At 36.8% G+C, this 24,657-nt stretch overlaps 1 protein-coding gene across 2 annotated transcripts in view; it reads left to right on the plus strand.

Moving 5' to 3' along the window:
- LOC149085483 (solute carrier family 2, facilitated glucose transporter member 12-like) overlaps positions 1–24,657 on the plus strand; it is a 35,419-nt gene continuing 10,762 nt past the window's right edge. The window contains exons 1-9 of one of the 2 annotated variants that reach the window (XM_089233499.1): positions 25–571; positions 8,926–9,102; positions 13,144–13,260; positions 13,469–13,659; positions 14,093–14,196; positions 16,779–16,887; positions 16,974–17,060; positions 22,744–22,830; positions 23,601–23,711. In XM_089233499.1, the coding sequence (XP_089089625.1) occupies positions 526–571; positions 8,926–9,102; positions 13,144–13,260; positions 13,469–13,659; positions 14,093–14,196; positions 16,779–16,887; positions 16,974–17,060; positions 22,744–22,830; positions 23,601–23,711 (1,029 nt within the window). In that variant the 5' untranslated portion in view covers positions 25–525. Of the gene's footprint in view, positions 572–8,925; positions 9,103–13,143; positions 13,261–13,468; positions 13,660–14,092; positions 14,197–16,778; positions 16,888–16,973; positions 17,061–22,743; positions 22,831–23,600; positions 23,712–24,657 lie in introns of both variants that reach the window. The other variant, XM_089233500.1, reaches the window with a different exon arrangement.

A 24,657-nucleotide genomic window follows, 5' to 3' on the forward strand; every position in this document is an offset into this window, starting at 1 on the left:
AGACTATAATTTCGCACTGATCAAATTACAACTGTGATTCAGCACGAAAACACAGCGTTTGAAAATCTGTGCGTGAGTAGAATAACATTTACCTTGTAAACGGTTTTCTACTTCAGTTCTGCCAGTTACAGCTGTTCGGTGGCTACGGCAAACATGTTTGGATGCCTTTACAGAACATCCGCTACTACGAGCATAAACTTGCGAATAAATAGAAAAAAAAATAATGAAAATCTCAAGAGAATTTGTCTTCATTTTCTGTTAAAAGAGAGAGACTCGATAATTTATACACGTGTCTAACTTGTCTATTGTGTTTCTTTCCGCCCCAGCAGCAGCATAAAGTGTGTATATACACAGTATCTCGAGTTTGAATTTGATACACAATTTTCTACACGGAATGCGTTGAGAATAAAGTACGTCGTGCTTGCGAGTGACAAGCAATAAAGTTATATCAAAAAAAAAAGTTACAACTCAACTATTGGTTGCTTCATATCGTGAGGAAGAATCGTTTGCCTGAAGACATCAACAATGTATACATTAAGAGAAATATCATCTGACGGAAGATATCACTCTGGTAAGATATACGAAAATATATATTTCATTTGAGAATTAGTAAATACAAAGTTAAAGTTTATAAAGAAATTAGGTAGAAATTTTGATCATTTTTCATGTATTTATTTTTTAATTAAAGCGTCAAAAAATATTTACAATGTTAGCGGTAGAGTCGCAAGTGTATACAAATGATTTTTGTTATCTAGATTGAAAATCTATTGGATTTCTTCTAAATCTAAATTGAATTTTCAGCATAATCTAAACTTGATAATGATGAAATATCTAAACAAAATACTGACGCAGGATCGACTAAATTCAATTAAGTAATAGGATTTGAATGTTGCATTTTATTGAAAGATTACAACACCGGCGAGTCGTCTTTGACAATTTACTGCCATTTTTCCCGGATTCAATAGAATGTGTAATTTAGATTTTTTTCCTATTTTGTTAGATATTTGTATCATAAAATGTGTTTTGATTTCTACCATAAGTCACTTTTTTCACTTATACAGTCCAACCTTTGGTTTAAAAACTTAATTCATTCCTTTAGTCTGTTCGCTAACTGAATTGTTCGCAAACCTAAACAATTTCTCCCATAGGAATCAAGAGTTCATCCCATAGAGTAAGAATAAGAATGTTCTACTATTAGAATGGACTACTGTTCTATAGGAGCGCGGTAGCCCAGGTCGATAAGATACTCACCTAAAGTACCAAAGGATGTTTAAAGATGTCGCGAGTTCGATACCCGGTTCGTCCTTGTCAGAAAAATTTCCTAACACAGGGGTACAACAGAAACGGCGACATGACCACAGAAAATATTGCTACCGTAGGGAGTCCCACATCAAGGGGTTAGCGCGCCAACCTCTCGGTGAGTATAAAAACAAGTCTGCCGTTCGGAATCGGCAATAAATTGTAGATCCCGGTCTAATTAGCCCTCGTGTGAGGAAAATGACCGTGGTGCGACAAAAATGATTAAACGATTACTATTCTATGTCTATGGTTTATCCCTTCATGGGGACTTCTAAGATTTCTAGGGTGAACTTTTACGGCAGCTTTTGTTCATAGTAAGTAAAACCAATGAAAAACATTAAACTAACACTGGAAAAAAAAGCATGACAATGAAGCAATGAAATATAAATGATACCTAAACCATTTCATTTCCATCAATGTTATCTATAATTTCAATGTCAAAATCTCTGGGCCCGAATTACAATCTGGCCCCAATTTCTTCGGGGGTGGGGACCAAAGTGATAGAACAATAGATTTGGTCGTCTTTTTCCCTTTTTTCGGTCATTTTCTCACATTTCGGGGGGAGGGTAGACCCCCCCAAGTCCCCCCCCCCCGCTACAGCCTTGAATGTGGGGTATTAAAATAATGTTTTCAGATGCCATTGGGTTCACACATTTGGTCATTAGTCAAACATTATTGCAAAACATCTGTGAAAAAGCCGGGGTTCCCAAACTGTGCTCCGCCAAAGATTTCTTAGTGCTCCGCGAAGAGATCGGTGATTAAATGCAAGAATATGTTTTTTAACCCTCCATACGATTGAATGGAGCACAGGACGAATACGAAATGTCGAATAGGACCACAAGATCCCACTCTATTGCGAAATGTACACAGCAGAAGGTCCACGGGAATCATATCTATCACGAGATTTAAGTAGAAGTATTTTGTTAACTATACTCTATTACGAGATGTAACTATCAGAAAGGCCACAGGAGCCATACTCTATCTATCGCGAGATGTGCATAGCAGAAGGACCAAGGAACCATAGGCTACTCTATCGCGAGAATTTTACGTGATTAATTGATATGCAAAATGATCACGTAAAGCGAAGAGAGGATACCCATAACACAAAAACTGAGCATGGGAACAAAATTTCACTTAAGTGAAGGACCGGAATCCATATAAAAATGAAGATCGATCTGAAAGCTTATCGGCAACTGAAAAAGAATAAGCAGTGTCGGATACTAATACAAATACAAATACAACGCCACAGCAGGCAAAATGCCTGAGTGGCAAAAAGTGGCTGAGAAAAAGATGCCCATAAACAAGTATGGATGTCATATATTTCAAAAATACTGCAACCCAATTAAAAATGCAATTAATAAAAATTATAAACAATATATACACATGATAAAATATTATATAATGCCCATAAATAATACTTATGGTTGTCTTAATCTAAGTATGGATAGCTTCTCGATTTACCCCAACTTGTTTATCGTATTTCTTTTTAAACGTGTCAATTGTGTTACAATTTACTACCTCCGGGGGTAAGCTATTCAATTTATTGACAACCCTATTAGAGAAAAATTCCCTGCGACACCATAACATTGCATTGTCCCTCACCAATCGACTAGGCTAATACTACCGCGGTTACTTTCATGAAAATGTCAATCTTGTATAATAAATTGAAATTAAATTTTTCGTAGTATAAATGCTGTGATGGGGGATCATGGGAACAAAATTTCACATGAGTGAAGTTTCCGAATCCATATCAAAATGAAGATCGATCTGAAGTTAGCTTCTCGGCTACTAAGGAGGGGAGAATGGTGGAGGAGAGACAAAGAATCTGAATAGATGAAGATACGAACTTTGAAAGTAGTTATGGGACGGAGTGTCAATAGAGAGAGGAGTATAACATTTCATGAAACAGCACTAAGACACTTAAAGTTGTTGATGTCAGACTTGCGCTAGCAAAGTGCGTACTGAACTGCAAGTCCATCACTTCTAAGGGTCGGATAATATCTGCCACCTCCGCAAACTAGAACGAAAGTGGCACTCCTGCCCCACAAACAAGAACGAAAGTAGTTGCTGCTCAGGTACGCATAGGAACGTAAGTGACTGTGCAAGTAAGTGAACAGTAAAGAAAGCTGCTGTCCCACACAGCCCTTCGAACCAGAACGAATGTGCAAGACCGAGAACGAAAGCGGCTGTCCAAGCCCTTCAATCTAGGAAACAGTAGTGAAACCACGATTGTTTCACTCTTGCTGCAACTCATTGGTTACCGTGGGGCTCTGTTACTTTAAAATAATTTAGGGAAGTTTTGTTCTCAAATGCTGTTTTTTTTCGAGAAACCCCACGAAAATTAGACCAATGTTTTAAACTCTAATGAATTTTTTTTTTTTTTTTCAAAGCAAAAAAAATGCATTGAATAAATAAGAGCTTGGACATGAATATTTTCAGTGTTCTTTCAGTGCATGTAAATATAAAATCAACTTAATAGTTATGTTGTCTCTGAGAGCTGCTAAAACCTTTCAGAGTGTCCCTTGCACATGTACGAGGTGTTTTTCTTTCAGGCCCATTTCAGAGTTAAATTTAAATATAGCAAATCGCCAGCTAAAGTTTGTGATAATTTCATCCTTAACATATGAGAGAAATATGAAAATTAAGTAATTTTTACTCATATATAAGTTGCAATATAAATTAGTAAAAATATGGCCTTTTTTCCAACCGAAATAGTACTGAGTAGTAAGTGTATGCTTAATAACGGCGAGTATGCGTAATCACCAGATTTATCACATTTACCATAACATATACACGGCCCCAAAGTATAAGTGTTGTCGAAACTAGTCCTTTTTTGTCGTTCATGAATCGATGTTTGACTGTTTCTAAAAATAAATTCTCATAAGTACTGACTTCAACGTGACATGGCGCTTGTGTATCTCCGTTCATTCCAATGAAATTCTTAGAGATATTGTCATAAACTAGACCCATACGACTGTATACTGGAGTGCAGCATTACTGAGGGGAATTCGAAATGCGTATGTGCGAGTCCATTATCAAGAGAAACAAGCTGTCATAAAAAAATAAAAAAATGATACGTTATCTTTATATTTTTCTAATCACATTATCTCCTGTATATTTTCTATTTGACATCCATATTTTTATGGGCATAATTTTTTCAGCCATCTTTGGGCAATTTTCCTGTTGTGGCATTTCTATTTGTATGACTGAATCTTTTTCTTTTTTAGTTATTTTACTATTCGAATGCCTGTTTAATGTCATGAAGCATACATAAGTGAGACAGATATGCGTTAGCTACGCCAAGTATTTCCCGAGTCAAACGTAAGCAACAGATAGAAGCAACAATAGAATTGTGCACCAGACCAAAAATAATCTATTCTTTTCGTCTTTATTTTGCTGTTTTACGGTTATTGCATGCGTGGAGGACGCATGTATGTGTTCTTTTGGTAATGTCACTTACTTCCGTTTACGACAGATGGCGCCACTATTACTGTAAATTTTAACAATAGCTTTCCAACGGAAACAAAACTGATATACATATTTTTTCTGATTCTGATCATCAGACCTAGTGTAGGTCTAACTTGCCAAATCTTAATTACATTATTGACATATTCATCTTTCAGTAGTGAACCAAACTTTTTCGTTTCAAATACAAATACAGATACAACGCCACAACAGGCAAATTGCCCAACGAGGTGGTTGACAAGAACATCATGGATCCCCGAGCCATTTTTTGGAAAATGCCAAGAAAGGAAAATGTCGATGAAAAAGCCCTATAAACACATATAGATAAAGAGGTATCTTCTTCGAAGTGTAACTTTTTTACCAACTCAGAAAAAATAGTAATTCCTGAAACCGGAAAATGAAGACAAAATGTGAAATCATAAAAATTTACGAGTACCCTTGAAATGGCACTGAAAATAATGAACTCTGGTAACCCTAACTATAGATAAATTGGGCTCCTTGATCACACAACCGTCGCGGTAAAAATTTCCCTCGAGAATTATTACATGTATTTTTTTTTTCTTTTTCTTGAGTCGCAAATTATACTTACGGCTACGAACAGCACATACGTCACGAAAGCGTACACAGTGCAACACATAATTTCGTGCCAACACATAAATTCAGGGATTTTAAAACTGATTTTCATGATGCGAATTGGTGTGAATTTCATGTGCTGAAAACAAATAGGACGTCAGTTTTTGCCCATCAGCTCTTGTTTATGAAATATGACAGTTTCATTATTTACGTTTACACATCAAATTAGGCTCATGGTATAAGCGTTAAATTAAAAACCTTTTTCTTAATAAATTTTGTAAAATATTTTAATTAATCGAAAAAGGCACACCAACACTCCTATTCTTCTACAATAGCTTAATTTAAAATTAGAAATGAGAAGAATCAAATAAAAACCTGTTTGGTGTTACGACTACCCCAATGGAATTCCAGTATCACTAATTATGGTTTCCAGATTTTCAAATAAAAGCCAAAGGAAAAGTTATACTGTTCCACTCCGAAATCTTTTATTTGAAATTCTTGAGTGAACTTTGTTTACAGTCTCTCAGCAGATTCCAACAGTAATCTGCCGTGATATGAGTATCCCATCTGCCCTGGTATCGCTTCGCCATTGTCTTTATGTCCTAGTGAAATCTTTCACCTTCGTTCACTATTCGTTCACTATTATCGCCAAAATGTTTAGGGAAATGGCCGTAAAATTAATGAACCGTTATGCTCATATGCTGTTAACTAGTTCAACATAGTTTTCAGCCATGTGGTTGCCCAGAAAGTTCTTCCCAACAAGAACGAATGAGATTCTCGCTTTTTACTCTGAATCCATGAAATGAGGATCGTTTATGAGCTGCCTGATTTGAAACAAAAATTCCAGCTTCAAGTTTTTCTGTACTTATTCCAGGCGTTTTTTATCTATGTATGCGAAACAAAGGCTATTCTGATCAAGAGCTTTCATGAACTGTTTCATTAACCCTAGCTTTATATGCAGCGGAGGGAAGATGATTCTCTGTCTTCTCCGACGAAGGGTTCACAAATGACATTTCTTTCTCCAACAACTATGTTCTCTCTCGTAGGCCACTCTTTTCTTATTCAATGGTATTGTTTATCTCTACTAAATAAGCAAGATATAAGCAAATAATCAAGAGACAAGGATATTTCGTGATTCCCCCTTGCTGATCAAGGAGAAAAAGTTAACAATTTTTAAGTCCATACAAATCACCCATTGATGCTTGTGAAACCTAATCTTCTCCATAGCCAAAGCTATAGTATCATATTCTTATTTCATTTTGGTTGAGTGAGCAATGAGTCTTGCAGAGGATATGTTGTACTTGCTACGGTTATTTTGGTTTATGCCAGTAATAATCACAATACAAAAATAACATTCCTCAAAGTGATTTATGGGTTACCTCCGAACATTGGAACACCCCGTTTTAGACTCCTTCTCTTCCCATTAGTCCACTGTCGTTGGTGTTTCGTATACACACAAGGTGTGGAGTCCAAACTTCATTTTGGTCACCAAGGTAAGCTCTTTTAACAAAATCAGAAATGGCTTTTCTCTTCTTTTTTCAGGGCGTACTCACCACCACATATAGCAAAATACATCAGGATGATCAACACAACTTCTTTGACTGGATGTCATTCTTTTTCCATCAACCTTCAAAACAAAGAACCACTACCGGCACAATTCATTCAGTAGTAAATTGCCCATGGCGATACTCTAGAGTTTTGCTCAGTTTGAAGGAAAACAAAGAACTGTATAAGTTGTGTTAGATGTAAACACTAGGTTATGTCAACAAATACGGCTTCATACAATCTGCTGATAGCAGTGAAGAAGGAAGAAAAAAAAGCAGGAATTAATCCACGTAAAAAACTCAGCTTAACCACTACATAGTGAGGTGTATAGTAAAATAAATTTCAGAATTTAGCTATGCTGAATCTCAAAAAGTAGAGCTGATAGAGAAAAACTGTTTTCATATTTGAAACCAGCACACCAAATACAGTCAAAATCAGTTAAAAATTCTAGGCACCAAACAAAAAAAATTTATATAGCTGTGTTAGTAATATTTGACCTTATAACAAATATTATAAGAGCTGTTTGTGTGCATAATTTCTTTTACAATGAGGTTTTTTTTACATCATGTTATTTTCCTATTTATTTGATGAATCAAATAAATAGGTGGGCTGTGTCGTCAAAATCTCGTCTTTGTTTGACGCAGTCGCCGTGAACCCTTCTTTATATAAATAACATGCTGCAGTTTATATTGTTAATTTCAGGACTTCACAGTTCACGCGCGTTCCGATTTCTTTTATGTCTAAACAAAACAAATAATGCTGAATAAATACTGGTCTCTGAAATCGTGCCGATCATACCAAAAAGTATGCAGCGCACAGTTGCAGAAATTGTTTCAAACAGCTGCAAATGTCTCATTTGAAGAAAGTAACTTTACCTACAGATATTTTTTTTTTAGTATTTCCGCCAGCAAAAACTAAAGTTTTATTTCCATTTTCCCTTAGTAACAGTAAACTTTTTTTATAACAGTAGAAACTTTTTTTAAAAGTGTGTTTGATATGAACAGAAATACTGACTAATGAGTTTTGCATTACGTTACGTCGAATGGGCGCGTAAACGATCCATTCTTAGAAGATAATCTTTCGTAAGTTATCCAAAATTAAGATACCTAGAGCCAGAAGTAAATTTATATATACCTATAAATAAAGTAGAAAAAAACAATCCAACTATAAAAATGGATTGGCGAAAATATTTGGCAGAAAAACTCGGAAGGCAGAAAAAAACTCCATAATTCATATAATAAATGGTAAGAGCAGCCATGTTTTTTTGTTGGGGTTTTTTTTTCTTTTTTTTTTTCATTATTTCAGTCGCACATTTTACTCTTAATTTTCCATGACGTATTGAAATCGTTCACGAATAATTTGATTAAATGTTTTCATTTTTAAATATTAAATTTTTTATAAAAAGCCGGGAAATGCGACTCCCAAGCTTTTGGGTGCTTCGAATTATTTTTTACTCAAGTATGTATTTATAATTAAATCCTGTATATTTGAATAAAATACGCTATGAAGTGTTAGAGTACATAGCATTTGCAATCATTGCATTTTTATGCAACTACCAATGAAGAATGGATTAACATATTTTTTTATTACCTTCTAAGCGCAATTGTTTCTAAATTTCTCAGAAAAAACATTATCCACATCCGTCATATTGTAACGTTCTTATCTTATATTTCAACTTGGTAATTTATAAAACAAACTAAGAAAATAGAGATTGTTATCTTTTGCATTATCAAGAAATTTAATTTCACCGCCTTTCGGATTAAAATAATTTTAGTAAATGTTTAGTCAAAAAGAGTACACACCACCAACATCAATAACTTTGAATCACTTGAAATCTCGATTAAACTGAAACCTACTATATTTCTCCGTATTTATGATTTTCATAATTAATAAAAAACAAAATAAAAATGCACTGGCAGAAGTTTGAATACATGAAGTGCAGAAATTTATCAATTATTTCCATGATTGAAATAGAAATTAGCATTACCAAGCATATAACAATAAATAAAATATACAAAATGTTTGAAATTTTGCTCTTCACAGAAAATGACATGTCTCAAAAAAGAGAAAATCGTCCACAAAATTATGGTTTATCTGCGGATTTTGTGCAGCAGTCTCAGAACAACGATACGTCTCAACATCAAAACTCTTCTCTACGTTTCGTGTTTTTAGCTTCGATGATTGCCTCTATAAGTGGTATACTCTTTGGATATGACACTGGTGAGCATTTGTAACGTTTCCAATTTTTGTACCTTTCTTAACCCTTTCCGCGGTTCTATAAATTTCACTGATCCGCATTATAACTGGTACAGTAGAAATACAACTAAACCCTCTGTAAAATGTCACATCTTCTTTCAAGAAGACTTTTTTTTTTATTTTGTGCACGTGATAATGTTCCCCACTCAACTCCGAGAACAATAAACCGAGGAAGAGAAATATTCTAGCTTCTTCTATTATTTATACTGTACGCATATTCCTATATGGAAGGGAAAAAAAGTATATTTATCAAACACTGCCTTTCTCCCCTTCTGTTATAAAATCTGAACAAAAGCTGACTCCGTCCACTGACAGTTGATCTGACAGGTTAGAAGGATGGAAAACATGTTCTTAAGAGAAGAAAACTTGCAACGTACATGGGCTCGTCATTGCCGAAGTAAGAGAGTTTTAAAGAGGCGAGATATCTCGTAAATGGGCCGCTGAGAGGGCTTGGAAGTTCATCAATCGAATGTAATAAGAGTGTTGATTATACAGAAAAACCACTCTTAAAACGTTCACCCCTCTTTTGTGTCCAAATGATAATTTCTCATTGTATAACAAATGTATGCATATATCTCTCCTATATAGGGATAAATGCAATCATCCCTGATTAACGTTTACTCCTCTTTTACGGACAATTATTTAGTCCCATTGGTGTCCGTAAAAAAGATGTTTTACTGCATTACAGATTACCTTGAAAAAAAATAAGTATTCGTAATTATTTATTTCCTGTCATTTTGAAAAATTAAGTTTTTAAGTACACAATTACCTTTGTGCACTGAAGTGTCAGAAAAACTGATACGCCCACCTAATATCGTGGTCTCCATCGAGCACTCAAAACTGCTGCAGCACGACGTAGCATGGACTCCTGAAGTATCCTAAAGGCAATTCACACCATGATTCTCACAGGGCAGTCCACAGATTCGATAATGGTGCGTGGTGATTTTGTACAGCACGTTTCAAGTTATCCCATATGTGTTCAATAATGTTCATGTTTGAGTAGGTGACCTACGGAGGATGCTGATGTCAGAGGAGTAGCACCGTCCGACGTGTGTGAAGTCGCATTGTCCTGTTGGAATTGTCCAAGCCCGTCGGAATGCATACAGGGCATGAATGAGTGTAAGTGATCGGAAAGGATGTTTACGTACTGGTCACCATTCAGAGTCGTCTGCAGCACTATCAGGCGTCTATATAACATATCAACTACACACGTCCCATACCATGACAGAGCTTTTACCAGCTTGAACAGTCTCCTATTGACATGCGAAGTCCATGGTTTTATGGAGTTTTCTCCGTACCAGTACACGTCTATCAGCCCGATAAAATTGAAAACGCCACTCGTCAGACTAACAATCAGTCCTCAACAATCCAATAGCAGTGCTGGTGAGTTCAGGCAAGGCGCATAATTTTGTGCCTTGCGGTCATCAAAGGTTTTCTCCACAGAAAGCACGCAAGCCTACAACACGATACTGACAAAACATGGAAATTCAAGCATTTCTATCTTCACTTCAGAAAATGGAAACCAGATGGCAGCATGAACACGAAACAAGCGCAATTCGACAACATAATTACGTTAGGGCCAAGCATACACTCAGAACACACATTCTCTCTCTCATGTGCTGATTCGTTAGAAATTCATTAGAGGAATGTGTACGAGGTGCATGTTCGGTAAAGTAGTAGTCATCAAAGGTGGTGCCTCTGTGGTTGTCGAGTGGTCATAGTGACGGACTCGCATGGCGAGGTCCCGGGTTCGAACCCCACCGTCGCCACAATGATGGTGGTCGGCTGAGGTTGGTTTTCTGTGGTTCCCAACTTCGAGGCGTGCATGTGAGCCGATCTCCCCTTTAAAAAGTCTCGCCACAACAGGCCTATGACGATACAATTATTCTATCATTACACTTCATTCATAGTTAGGATAATACATGGCAGCACACTACACACAACAAGCGTTACACAGAAACATACTTCACATCAGATTTACAACACATACACACGAACCCCAACATGTACCAATTCATTAGAAGTTCCATAGAAGAATATGGATGAGGTGCATGTGGGGTTTAGTAGTAGTCATTAAAGGCACGCGAATGGGCCTTCGGTTTCGAAAGCCATGTCAAGGAGAGACCGTTGTACAGTTCACATGCTGACATTTGTTGATGAACCGCCATTGAAATCTGTAGTGATTTGGGGCAGAGTGTGTTGCACGTCTATCTCGTGAAACGATTCTTGTCAGCCGGCAGTAGTCCCGTTCCTTCAGGGTCTTTTACTGTCCGTACCTTTGTCGGAGATTTGATGTTTTCCCCGGATTCTTTATATTCAAGGTACGCTCTCTTGCGATTGTTGTGCGCAAATATCTTAATTTTATCTCTACCTTGGAAATGCAGTGACCCATCTCATATGGCCTACTACTGAACCACGGTCAAAATCAATTAAATCGTATTGACCTGCTATTTTTTTAATTGCAAAACGACATGCACAAATACATGAATACAAATAATATACAAAATAAAGACAATGGAAACAAAGACAAAACATGCGCTCTGCAGCTCTTAAGCCGGGTTTTCCTAGCAGCAGGTTATTTGCGCCACGTGCAGCGTAAAAACTCTGATTGGTTAAAAAACCTGAATTTCATGTTTTTAACCAATCCCCTCCTTCATGCTACACACGGCGCAGAAATCCTACTCCTAGGAAAGCCCGTCTTTAGGTACCCAATCGGTCTGTCCCAGTGCGGCAAAAACGTCATAGAAACATCACAGCAGACCGCGAGGCTACCGCAATTTGGCGCCACCATATTTCCTATTGACATTTAATAATAGATATACTAAATTCAACTTCAGCTCGGCAACCGCCGTTGGTACAATGGGAAGTTCACGGGACCCTTAGAACGAAGGTTATGAGTTCGAAACCCGTCCAATTTTTTTTTTTTCCTAACATCTTCGTTTGAAAAATTTAATTTCTTATTACATTTTTAATTTACAGTATTTTAACCGTTGCACAGGATAAATATGATTTATTATATTATAATTCACCACAAATTGTCAGATGCACGGGAATGGGGGGGGGGGGATTGTTCCCAAACAGCGAACTTGGCGATACAGGGGAATGGGGGGGCCACCCCCGTACAAAAAGTTATCCTTCATTGAATCACAAAAAATGTTTTCATTTTTTTCTGATTTAATCCAAATGTGGTTCAGTTACATCAAGTTGACAATAATAACGGCTCGCGAAGCGAGCGCCCAGAGAAGTTGGGCCCTGCTATCATTTATTGATTCATAGAGTGCCGACCCATTCCTTTGTTATTGGTTCATAATTATAATAGATTTGTATAAATATAATAGATTCATTAGGAAACTAAACATAGAACTTGTGTTTCGGCAAGCCGCTGTATTTATTGCATGTCAATATAATTATTATTATTATATAATATATATCATTATTATTATATAATATATATCATTATTATTATATAATATATATCATTATTATTATATAATATATATCATTATTATTATATAATATATATCATTATTATTATGATCGTTACATTATAGTATTGTTAAATTATATCATTGTAATACTATCGTGTGCGCAAATGAGACGTAATGACAGAATAATAACGAAATTGTTAATAGACGCTGGTGTTTGGCGATAAGTTGCCAAACGTAACAGCAGGAGGTACACTTTAAAACGTCACAGTAGCCTGATTCTGATTGGCTGATAATGTGGTAAGAATAAAAACTTAGAATTTCTAAGCGTTAGTCTGATCTAACAGCTTCCCTAGCTACCTGTTGTCTTATACAGGTGCTGCTGGCAGCATCGAGTTACGTTAATTGGTTGCATTTCTCTTATTTGCAAACGTTCGTCTGTACCAGTTTTTCTGACACTTCAGTTATGAGCTTATGATACTTTTTTTTATAATATATATATTCAAATGTACAATATATAATCCAATACACAAAAACTGCAACTTCTCATTTTATTTTAAATTTGTCTTTTGTTTTGAAGGAATAATAGCGGGAGCACTTTTACAATTGAAGAAAGAATTTCATCTAACCAGTTTTCAACAGGAAATGCTTGTGACTTCAATGCTTATCGGATCATTCTTTGCTGCATTTTTTGGCGGTAGCTTAATCTATAATCATCTTCACTACCGTAACAGTGCATGTTATTGACATTTGTAAAATATATATGTTTGACAGTATAACTGCGTTCGCCTCGTCTGCAAACGTAACAGTAAACGTGCAGAAATGCATATCATTTACATCCTTCGAGTATTTTTGCTGGCATTTTCAGAATTTTAAGGGTAATGTTCTATATCTTAATTCCGCAGGTACTATAGTGGACCGATTCGGCAGAAAAAAAGCTATAGTGTGCTCAAGCTTGCTTTATGTGGTTGGTGCTGTAGTGCTTTGTTCAGGTTCGCAGTTTTGGGTGCTCATTTGTGGTCGTGTAGTCGTTGGAGTAGCGATTTCTGTATCTGTGACTTCAGAATGCGCATACATTTCTGAAATATCACCGCCTGTATGTATATATTTTATTTACGATTTTTGCTGCCTGCCCCAATATTTCCCATAAGTTGGCTAATGGCATTTTGTTTCAAATTGTTGCGTTTTGTTTTTGGTTAATTACCTCTCTAAAAAGTAATTAATGGCCCAATATTTCTCTTAAATTCACTAATGGCTTTTTTGTACACATTAATTTTTTTTCCTTTTAAATTGATTAACATATTTGTGTACGCAATTCGGGATAATAAATCTCCGGTGTAAATTTACAATACAAACTCCAAAACTTTTATGCAGATGAATGGTTTTTCATTCTTGGGCACTTGATGAAAATTTCAACCAAAATCGATTTTAGTTCTTTGGTACATATTTTTAGATAAGAAATTGTTTGTGTTGGATATTTTTGAAATTAAAATAATTCATCTTAATTAATATTTCATTTTTTGTTTCAGCATCGACGGGGGATGATGGTATCTCTTAACGAAGTCGGAATCACTGTTGGATTCCTTATAGCTTACCTTTTTAACTACGCATTCATCTCTATTAGTAATGGTTGGTAAGTTCAATTCAGTGTAATTATTATACAGGGTGTTTCAAAAAGAATCATCCAATTCAAAAAAATCGTATTTGATTTTTTTATGATCAAAAAATGATCAATAAAAAAATCATAACTATTCAGCTTTTAATCCGTTTTGATCGAATTATGTATAGGTAAAAAGAGAGAAATCTCGAGTTTCGCGCAGTTGCCGACAAGTAGCGCTAACGCTCTTCTTTTGGCCGCCACTTCAGTGTTTGTCAAGATCGCGACTGCACAACAGAAATCGTTTTGTAGTTTAAGCTTCGCGAAGTGTGAGTCCGTACCAACTGTTCTTCGTGCTTTTCGTCGACAATACCCTGGTGTTGAACTTCCTGCCGCTCAGAGCATTAGGCGATGGTATAAACCAGTGGTTCTCAACCGGGGCCATATGGCCCCCTAGTGGTACAGGGATACTTCAAGGGGGCCACGGAAGAAAATGGAGAAAGGGGCCATGACAGGTGGTTTGGCAGGCTGCAGAGAGCTGAGAAGAAAAATTAAGGTGTGAAGAAATAAAAAAGCTTTTATATTAGTGAATGTACGCTTACAGAATCAAACAAAACCACCCATAAAACCAGGGCCGTCTTAGGGCATGGACCCACCGGGCCTCACCACCTACATTTTGCAACAAGTTCCCTAGGATGGGGTTTTTGCGCAGGTCCCCGGCTAGATTTTTCACAGACCGCCTTCTCTATATTAAATTCAGTGTGAAAAACAAAAACATTATGAAAAAACTATATTAAGCCCCGAGCTGCAACTCTGTCAGTCCCACTCTTGTGAGGGGTCATGCCCTGGGGGCCACGTGTCCGTAAGTGACCCCACCTTATGATATTTTGTATAGTACAATTAATTTTGAAAATAAGTAGGAAATATGTAGGCTGCTTATTTCCAGCTAAATATCGGACTACCATAGCATCATTTTAGCTGGGGATGGGGGGGGGGGGGCATGATGTCGAGACGGTCCTGATAGAACTCGGACTAGCGGGGAGATCAATAAATTCTAGTCCAGTGGCCTGGAGGCCAATTTTCTTTGCAAAATTTTCATTCAGTATAAATTCACTGAAAAAATCATTTCAATACGTATAAAGGATCTTGCTTCTAGATGAGAGTTGAAGACTCTGGGTAAGACGAGGGGCCACGAGAAAAAAATGTGGTTTAAAGGGGGCCACGGGCAAAAAAAGGTTAAGAAACAATGGTATAAACAATTCCGAGACACGTGTTATCTGTGTAAAGGGAAATCCCCTGGCTGTCCCCGCATTTCAGACGAAAATGTGGAGCGCATCCGACAGTTTCGCACGCAATCCACAGAAATCCACTCGCAGTGCAAGCATACCCGCAAAAGTTTGGGACGAATTTGACTACCGTATAGACACATATGCCATGCATCCCAAGGTGGGCATATTGAGCACTTTTAATTTGGTTTGTAAAAAAACTTGACATGATTTGCCATGTAATATAAAATTAGTCTTAAGTGTCTGTTTTTTCAATATTTTTCGTAATATACGCATTTCAAATCGGGTAATTCTTTTTGAAATACGCCGTATTATTTTTAGGTCCCATAATGGTGGGGCTAGCTGGACTCCCGCCCGAGGCAAAATTTTTTTACACTATAGAGGGGCCCGTGAAAAATCCTGGTCTGAGAGGAACCCGCCAAAGATTTAAGATTATGGGCCCGGCTCTAGAATGTGGGGCCATAGTATTACTATATACCTTTGTGGGAAGGATTGAAAATTGGTGTTTGGGGGCTATTTTACCGTGTAAATAGACTTCGAATGTTGTTTTTACTCGTTCTTTAACCATTTCACGTACAAGTGTTTGGAAAGAAATTTGAATTATCGCTATATAACGAATCAACGATAAATATGGTATCCTTGTCTTAAAACCAAACCGCACGTTAGAAAAACGAATAAGGGTGGAAAGAAAAAATATAAAAGGAAAGGTATCATAGATAAGATTTTTTACAGTTCTCTTTCGCTCTTACATGTATATATATAGTAGAAAGATACATTATATGTGTGGGGGGAAAAATCTTTCGTAGATAATAGGGTTTCTATAAAGCTTCACGACGGTGAAGAGAAGAAAGAAAACACAGAGAACTTGTTTGAATTTATGGTACGGTATAGTTGGTATATTCTCTGCAGTTTGGACGTAATATTACACAGGGATCGTAAAGAGGTTAAAAGTCGGGGGATATGTACCTTTATCTCAATATTGTCGAATACCTACTGAGAACCTCTTAACACACATACACCTATGCTTTTAACCTTTTTTAATAAACAATCGACGTCTTGTGAAAAACAAGAAATTTACTTGTATATATTTTGGCTGACAGCAGTGTCACACACACACAAAAAAATTCTTTCACTTCAAGAATACATGATAAAAGGCTGAATGTAACGAATTGAAAAAATGCTGGTATAATCACGTTATTATTAAAAGTTCCTTACTAAATATTTTTATGGTTTTATGTGTGTATCCTTCGGCATAAAATGTTTCATCCATCATCTATTCAAAAGTTTTTTTTTGTTTGTGGTTATCTATACCAATTTGTTTTCTGAACGTAGGCGCTACATGTTTGGCGTATCAGCAATACCAGCCTTCATTCAAATCGTTGGTATATTCTTTATGCCTCAAAGTCCACATTATCTTATAATGAAAGGAGATACTAAAAAGGTATTTTAAATCTCTAATTTGGTATATTTTTTTTCAATTTGCCAATTTATATCCATTTTAATTATTTTAAACCTTTCATTTTTCAGGCTGAAGAATTGCTGAAAATACTGAGGCCGTCAAGTTCCGCTGAAGAAGAAATGAAAGCCATACAGACTGCTTTGGAGGAAGAAAATGTGCGTAGAAATTTTTGTATATCGCTCTCGCGTATAACCAGGCCCGTTATTTCAACTTCTTCCCGGGAGGGCAAAGAACATACTCAATATATGTATATATATACAAGGTGGTTATAAACAAACTGACATTACTCAGACGTATGTAGCGCCGATTCTGATAGAGGTTATTTTGATGAAATTCGGTATACAGGATATGTGGAACATGGGGAAAATAAAAATTCAATATAAGAAATAGTTCCATTTTTGACCACCAGGTGAAAAAGTGGCGTTTTTTTATCACAGCTATCTTTTTCCGTTTTATTTATAGCCACCCTGTATATTTGACCTTGTTTGGCCATTTCTATTATACTTAATAAATTTTTTGTAAAAGCCGGGGGGTGCAATCGCTACGCAAATGACGGGCTTTAATTCTAATTCAATTTATAGACATTATATAAGTTATTATCTAAGTTACTCAAATAGTTTATCCCGCCGCATTGCTGAACGAGAAATGTCACCCAAGCTTTGATGCAAAATGTCGCTGTTTTGTGTAACTAGCAGCTTTGTAATTTGTTGAATTGTGACGTATGCGGGGTGTTTCGTCAAAAATTTCGGAAAGGAATATAAATTATACAGTTCATATAAATTTATACACACACACACACAGTTCATTTTAAAATTCAATATATTTCCATAAAGATAAGCACATTTAATATCGGTATGAACATGTTACCATTTTTCTAATATCACCAACATAATATAAAATAATCTCACTGAAGTAGCTATGATAGTGCAATCGGTAGAGGCATGGCGTGAGATACAAAGGGACAATCCTCGAATGTACTGGGTTCGAATCGACCTGCGCCAGGTAGTCATACTTTATGCCGCTGTGGTGGTCGAGTGTTTATAGTGACGGACTCGCGATGCGAGGATCCGGGTTCGGCTGAAGTTGGTTTTCTGTGGTTCCCAACTTCAAGGCGCAAATGCGAGCCGATCTCCCCGTTAAAAAGTCTCGCCACAGAGAGCAACAGTCCTACAACGATAAATTATTTAATCATAACACTTCACTCAGAAAACTGATGGCAGATGGCAGCACTACACATAACAAGCATTACACAAAAAAAACTTTACGTCAGGTTGCACTACACGTACACGCACATTCCCGCATGTACCGATTCATTGGGGGTTCCGGGGGGGGTCTATGAGGTTCTTAAGTCAGCCACCTCCTTGGGCAATTTGCCTGTTGTGGCGTTGTATTTGTATAAAACACACAACTGGTGAAAAAATACTAGTGTCAAAATAGTTTTTACATTCAATCTTCTTGAAACCTTTGGTGACAAGTCGTGCTTTGTATCTTCCCTTGATTGTCCATTTGTACGCAATAAACCCATTTACCGCCTAAGATTTTATTTGCTTGATCTCTCGGAATTAGATCATGCACATCACAGGATTTAAGGGTTTCTAGTTCTTCACTCATCGCATTAAGCCATCTTGCATTAGCGGGTCCATTTCTCGCTTCGTCAAATGATAGTGGAATTTTTACATTTGCGCAATGGTTGACCACAAATGAAACAGGTTAATCTTGATTTCTGATTTTCCACCGGGAATGCTGTCTGCTGAGAGTCACTCGGGATATCTTGATTTTCACGATGTTGAAGACGATCCGTATATTCCGATATCAATGCTTTGCGTACGTTTTCTGAAGTGAAGTCCTTATCCGATAAAATGGATAAGGACCATAAGGATATGGTCCGTCCGTAAAATGGGGTGAGATTATGTCACTTGGGGTGAGAATGTGTCACTGGGATTCAGCAAACAAGTGCCCTTTAGTGGCTTGTTATTCAAGTTATTAGTTTTACCAACATACCACGACCTCCTACTAATTGTAAAAACTAATGGCTTTAATAACAAGCTACTAAAAAGCACTTGTCTGCTGAATCCAAGAATCACACATTCTCACCCCATGTGTCATAATCTCACCCCATTTAACGATAGTCGATATATTTGTGTTACGACGTTGTCATACTTACTTTTCTGGCAAGTTGGATAACATCTGGTACTCGATTTAGTCATCTGCTACAATCTTGCCCTCCAATTCTTTATCGGCTCTCAAAAGGCGACCTAAGAAACCAGACATACTTTCCTCCGATTTCAATCGACAGTTCATGAATTCAGTTCGTATAGTGGCAATTCCAGCCCGGGTCATTGGAGCAAAAGCACAACATAAAGTGTCCGAGGTATCTTTGCTGTGGTGGCTTCAATCACTAAGTTCTTTAAATCATCGTCGATGAGGAGGCATAACGTTGGCAATGCTTTTGAGTCCCGTTTCCTCCATATTTTCAGTTCTTTCTCATTTTCATGAGAAGGCTTGAGCTCGGAAGGGCTAAACACACCATAGTTCATGAGTAGCATTTTTATGTTGAACTTCCATTAATTGAAGTTATCAAGGTTTAATCTCCGAAATTTGAACACACTTGTTTCTTCCGCCGACGCCATTCGCCTTTCACAAGGTCTGCTTCCGGAAAAACAACTCGAGTTTTCACTTTTTCAATTTAAGTTCAGTTTGCTTTAGAACTTCCGAACCACGAAAAATACGGAAACCAGCTGCGGTCTGCTCTCATTTTCATGGTTTGTAATATCCAATGAAGAAACTCAAAAACGATCCGGAGTCAAGAAATGAGAGAATGAAAGCAAAATCTATATTTAAATTTAAAAACATTTACGGGAGAGGCGTGGTTCAAAATTGAGGAGCAATCACAGTAATGAAATGAAAACAATTGAAAAAATGACAATTATTAATGGTTTCAAAAATTTATGATTACTTTATTTTTCTACATTTAATCACCATGTCGTCCCAAACACTTTTGATATCGTGAAACAAGTTTCTTCAAACCTTCTGCATGAAATTCCGCCGCCTGGGATTTTTCAACCAGTTGCACTGCGATTTTCAATTCCTCACTTTTCTCAAAACGTGTAAACGCAAGCCAGTTTTTGAGATGTCGGAAGAGATGGTAGTTACTGGGGGCGAGATCAGGACTACAAGGGGAATGATCAGAAATCTCCCATCTGAATTTTTGATTTGTTTCCGTAGTGCACAGGGCCGGATTAACCATTAAGCAAACTAAGCACGTGCTTAGGGCATCAGGGGAAAAAGGGGCACCACAAAAAAGTTATCTAATGCACATTTTTTTCCAGCATCAAGCAAAAATCCTAGAATTTTGATTGTATAGTTGATTTGATTGTACAATGACTGTATAGTTGAAGACCTTATCAAAAGGTAGCAGAAATGCCCAAAAACTAATATTGGAAAGTAGAAACCACGTTGATGCTGAGCTTTTGGAATGAGATTTCGTGCAATTTTCCATAAAGTGTAAGCTTGGGTCTTCTCAACAGCTCATGGAGGCCCTTTAACAAACTGATTTTTCTGAGCCGCCCCCTTCCAATCCAGCTAAAATTACCTGCCCACCAATTTGTCACAAATTGTAAACAGATCTAATTATTAGGGCTGTATCCGGGTGAGACCCAAGCACTAAGAGTAATCCAAGTTCTACAGAATAAGGATGTAAACTTAAAAATGTGTAAATCTTTATGAGTCATTATAAGTGGATCCACTGCATGGTTTTAGGGACGATGCAATGAATATCTGCGGTGATTGGGGTGTGAATGGGCGATGATGAATTTAGGAGCGTTATTTTATCGTTAATTATTACTACCCATGCTAGACAGTTTCGGCGCCCCTCTGGCGTATAAACCGCACCAGTAAAATAATCTCGAAAATTCGCTGCTGTTTTACCAGCAGGATGAAATGCGTCAAAAATCATGGTTTTCACTGCGAATCATTCATTCCACTACGCTCATAGTTTGAAATTTTGAATAAAAACTTTTTTTTAATTGTTATTGCAATTTTTGTAATTATTTTTCTCTTTCACCCCTGATTTGGTACTCCATGCGTCCGCATAGGCTACACAGCCTAGAGCCACCATTTTTGTGGTTTGATCTAGAGCCCCTAGAATACATAAGTATAAAAACGCCTTAGTTCCATCTACCGTAGAAGTGAAAGAAATACTTATACAGATGTAGATTACAAAAATGTATCAAAAAGAAAAGGTACCAATAACCGTGATTCTCCAAAAATAAGGTACCAGTGAGCATAAGCGCAGGAACCTAGGGGCTGAGGCCATTTGAGCAACCCCCAATAAATTTTATAAGGGGAATGAGGCCCCCCCAATAATTACTGAAAAAACAATGCAATGCACCTTCCCTCTCCTGTGTACGTACTACCAGCAACTTTCAGCCCTCCCCCCAATGTTTTTATTCACGTCAGCGCATGAAGTGAGTAATATCGGACATGTTAAGATTCAGTGGTTGCTTTTGAAGTCCGTTTATGAAACGCTAACAAGCAGTCGATGGGAATTTTTTTTAAATGTTTTCAAAAGATTTTGAAGAAAAAAATCTAAAAATCTAACATCTGTCCTTTTCGGAAAGTATAAAAGAAAAATTCGAAAAACTTCCAAAGATGTTCCAAAAAAAAATCCAGGAGAAATTATCAAAGGCTTTGCAAATAGAAAAAACGGGGTGGGGAACAAACTTTCAATGCCCATATTTATAAATATTCACATAATTCTGCCTTAAATTAGTTACTTCTGAAATATAAAACTTCATTAATTTATAGATTCAATGTGGAGTAAAATATACTTGTAGAGCCGGGGTGGCATCAAAACCATTCAAGTGCTTAGGGCCTTCAAGTGTCTTAATCCGGCCCTGGTAGCGCATGCAGCCGTGCATTATCGTGAAGGAGAACAATTCCTGAGCATAGCATTCCCCGTCGCCTATTTTGAATGGTATGGCGCAGTTTAGAAAGTGTATCACAATAGACTTATGATTTAATGGTTGTTCCAGGTTCCATAAAATCAATCAAGCACACCCTTTTGGTCCCAAAATACAGTTGCCATGACTTTCCTTTGAGACTGGATTTATTTCAATTTTTTTCGGTTTAGGTGAACCAGAATGATGCCACTGCATGGATTGTTGTTTCATCTCAGCATTGACGTATGAAATCCACGTTTCATCACCAGTGACGATGTGGAAACAATGCTGCTGAAATCCACACAATTGTCGGTGAATTTGAGCAGCATTATGTCCTCTTGCGTTTAGAAATCTAATCGCTGATCGAATTTCACAACTGGTGGGATTTGTTATTACCCCACTCATTTTAACACACTATCTTGCGAATGCAGACAACAATCAAATGATGGTAATATGGCGGTTGCATTCCCAAAAAACCAAGTAATGCTGCTATGCATGCGCGAACAAATCGGTATTGACATTCGTTTTTTATACGTGTGTGTGATCGGCCCTTAATTTTGAACCGCGTCTCGTATATACACAATGCTGTGAGAGGAAAAAGGATGATGTCACTTTCTAGTGACGTAAAAATAAATTTAAATTAATCGGCGGAAAACACTAAAGAAGTGAAAGGTATCACAAAATTTCAATCGTTGAACTATTTCGAAGGTAAAAAGATTTTACGAAGGTGCTTTTTCTTTTTGTTGATCATTTTCCATATTTTACTTGAATCTTGAAATGAACAGAATTTTCATTTCTTTCGAGCACTTTTGGTCAAACGTGCTCCATATCAGTATTTTATATGAATTTCTGCATGTATATTTTGAAAAAAAATTCACAAAACATTTTTTTCCCCAAGAATTACAGTTTTTCAAGTCTCCTGAGCTCAAAAAACAACATGCGTGCAAGAATGCTCGTCGGCATGACTCTTGTGTTTTTGCAACAGGTACATCGTTATTTCTCATTTCAATTGAGGACAACAAAAGTAAACTATTAAACTGATCGACTAAACGTATAATTCAATTTTTTTTTTCAGCAATTTAACATCAGTAAAAAAAATAAATAATTTTAACTAATTAAAAACTTTCTGATGCAGCCTATTCCAATAGGTTCTCGAGCCAAAAATAATCAAAATAATGTATTAATAAAAGAATTAAAATCAAAACGGTCAATGTAGTTTTAATGATGCTGAAGAATCTTTTTTTGGCAGAGAGAGAGAGAGATAATGATCGATATACCAATTAATTTATGTAAGAGAAAGCCGATTTTGTTAATTCCTGGCGTTCAATACCTATTACAACTATAGCCTTATGTTTTTTGTCCATTACTTAAGGCTGCTACACACTACTCTGACGTGCCGTGAGAGCACGTCACGTCAGAGTAGTGTGTAGCGGCCTTTACTCCAGTTATAGGACCGTCAGTTGCACTTTTGTTGCATGTGACTACGTATTCTGTTCCGATCATTTATATCAACTGATAATCTCTCTCAAAGAGTAAAAAAAAATTCCAAATTAGCCGCTTTGGGATGTTTTTTCAGACAAAAAAAAAACGAAAAAATTTACCATATATGCCGCATAATCGTGTATAAGCCTTTTTTTCTTATGTGCGTAAATCCATGGCTTTTCATTTGGTAATTAAGGAATTACTCGTATGGTACACAGTATTTATTCTTTGGTATCGAAATTTAAGCACTGATATTTTTTCATATTTTTTCAGTTTTCTGGGCAACCGAGTGTACTTTATTACAGCCCTACAGTGTTTCAACATTTTGGATACTGTTCTGATTCAATAGCTACATTGGTTACAGTTGGATTGGGAGTAGTCAAGGTGCGGAATAGGGATTTAAAAAATGAATTTACTGAAATAAACAAAATTAATTAAATAATACAAATGGAAATTATAAAATACTGTAATAATGTGTAGCCTATCCTCCACCTATTTGGAATAGAGTATTATTGAAATGAAAGAAAAGCAAAGAAAATTATTTCAGCTTGGCAAATTGCCAACAAAATTTTTTTTTCCTATTGAACTTCATTTGAATCATGATTATTTGTACACTGATTCAAACGTTATTACCAGTGATTTTGAAATTTCTTATATTCTAAATTCATAGTAGGTGAAGATTGAGCCATATTTAAATAGTATGGAAACACTCAGTGTTTCAACCACTAAATGGTTGTGCAATACATATACTGTATATATACAGGGGGGTTCTGTTAATCATTAACAACCCTCTGAGTTTGTCGGTTCATTAAAAGTTAATGAACCGACAAACTCAGATGGTTGTTAGTAGACATCAAGAGGAACAAAAATTGCAATGGAACATGGTGTCGCAAACCACGTTGAGAGGGCTAAAATCGCGAAAAACGCATGCAGGCTCTGAGTCCAGACGAGACGAAAGGTGGATGTCAGTTGAACGCTGAATGCGTTCGTGGGTTCACTCACCATATCTGACGTGAAGCCGGGTTTTCCTAGGGGCAAGTTATCTGCACCGTGTGCAGCGGTAAAATGCTGAATTTCAGGGTTTTTTAACCAATCCTTCTCCTTCACGCTGCATACGGCGCAGAAATTCTCTCCTTGGAAAACCCGGCATAAGCAGCGTCGCGAAACGCATGCGCTGCGGACGACGTAAATTGGCGCTATTGCGGTAGTAAGCGCACGTGTAGCAGTTAGTGTTGTCTGTTTCAATGCGTATCGTGATGGCTGACTACACGAACGAGGAATATGCTGATATGCATCTGATTTACGGTCGAACAGATGGCAATGGGTGCAT

This window comes from Pholcus phalangioides, unplaced genomic scaffold (assembly GCF_987345545.1).
Source record: "Pholcus phalangioides strain wild (caught in Gottingen) unplaced genomic scaffold, Ppha-v1.0 ptg000007l_1, whole genome shotgun sequence".
Classification (NCBI taxonomy): domain Eukaryota; kingdom Metazoa; phylum Arthropoda; class Arachnida; order Araneae; family Pholcidae; genus Pholcus; species Pholcus phalangioides.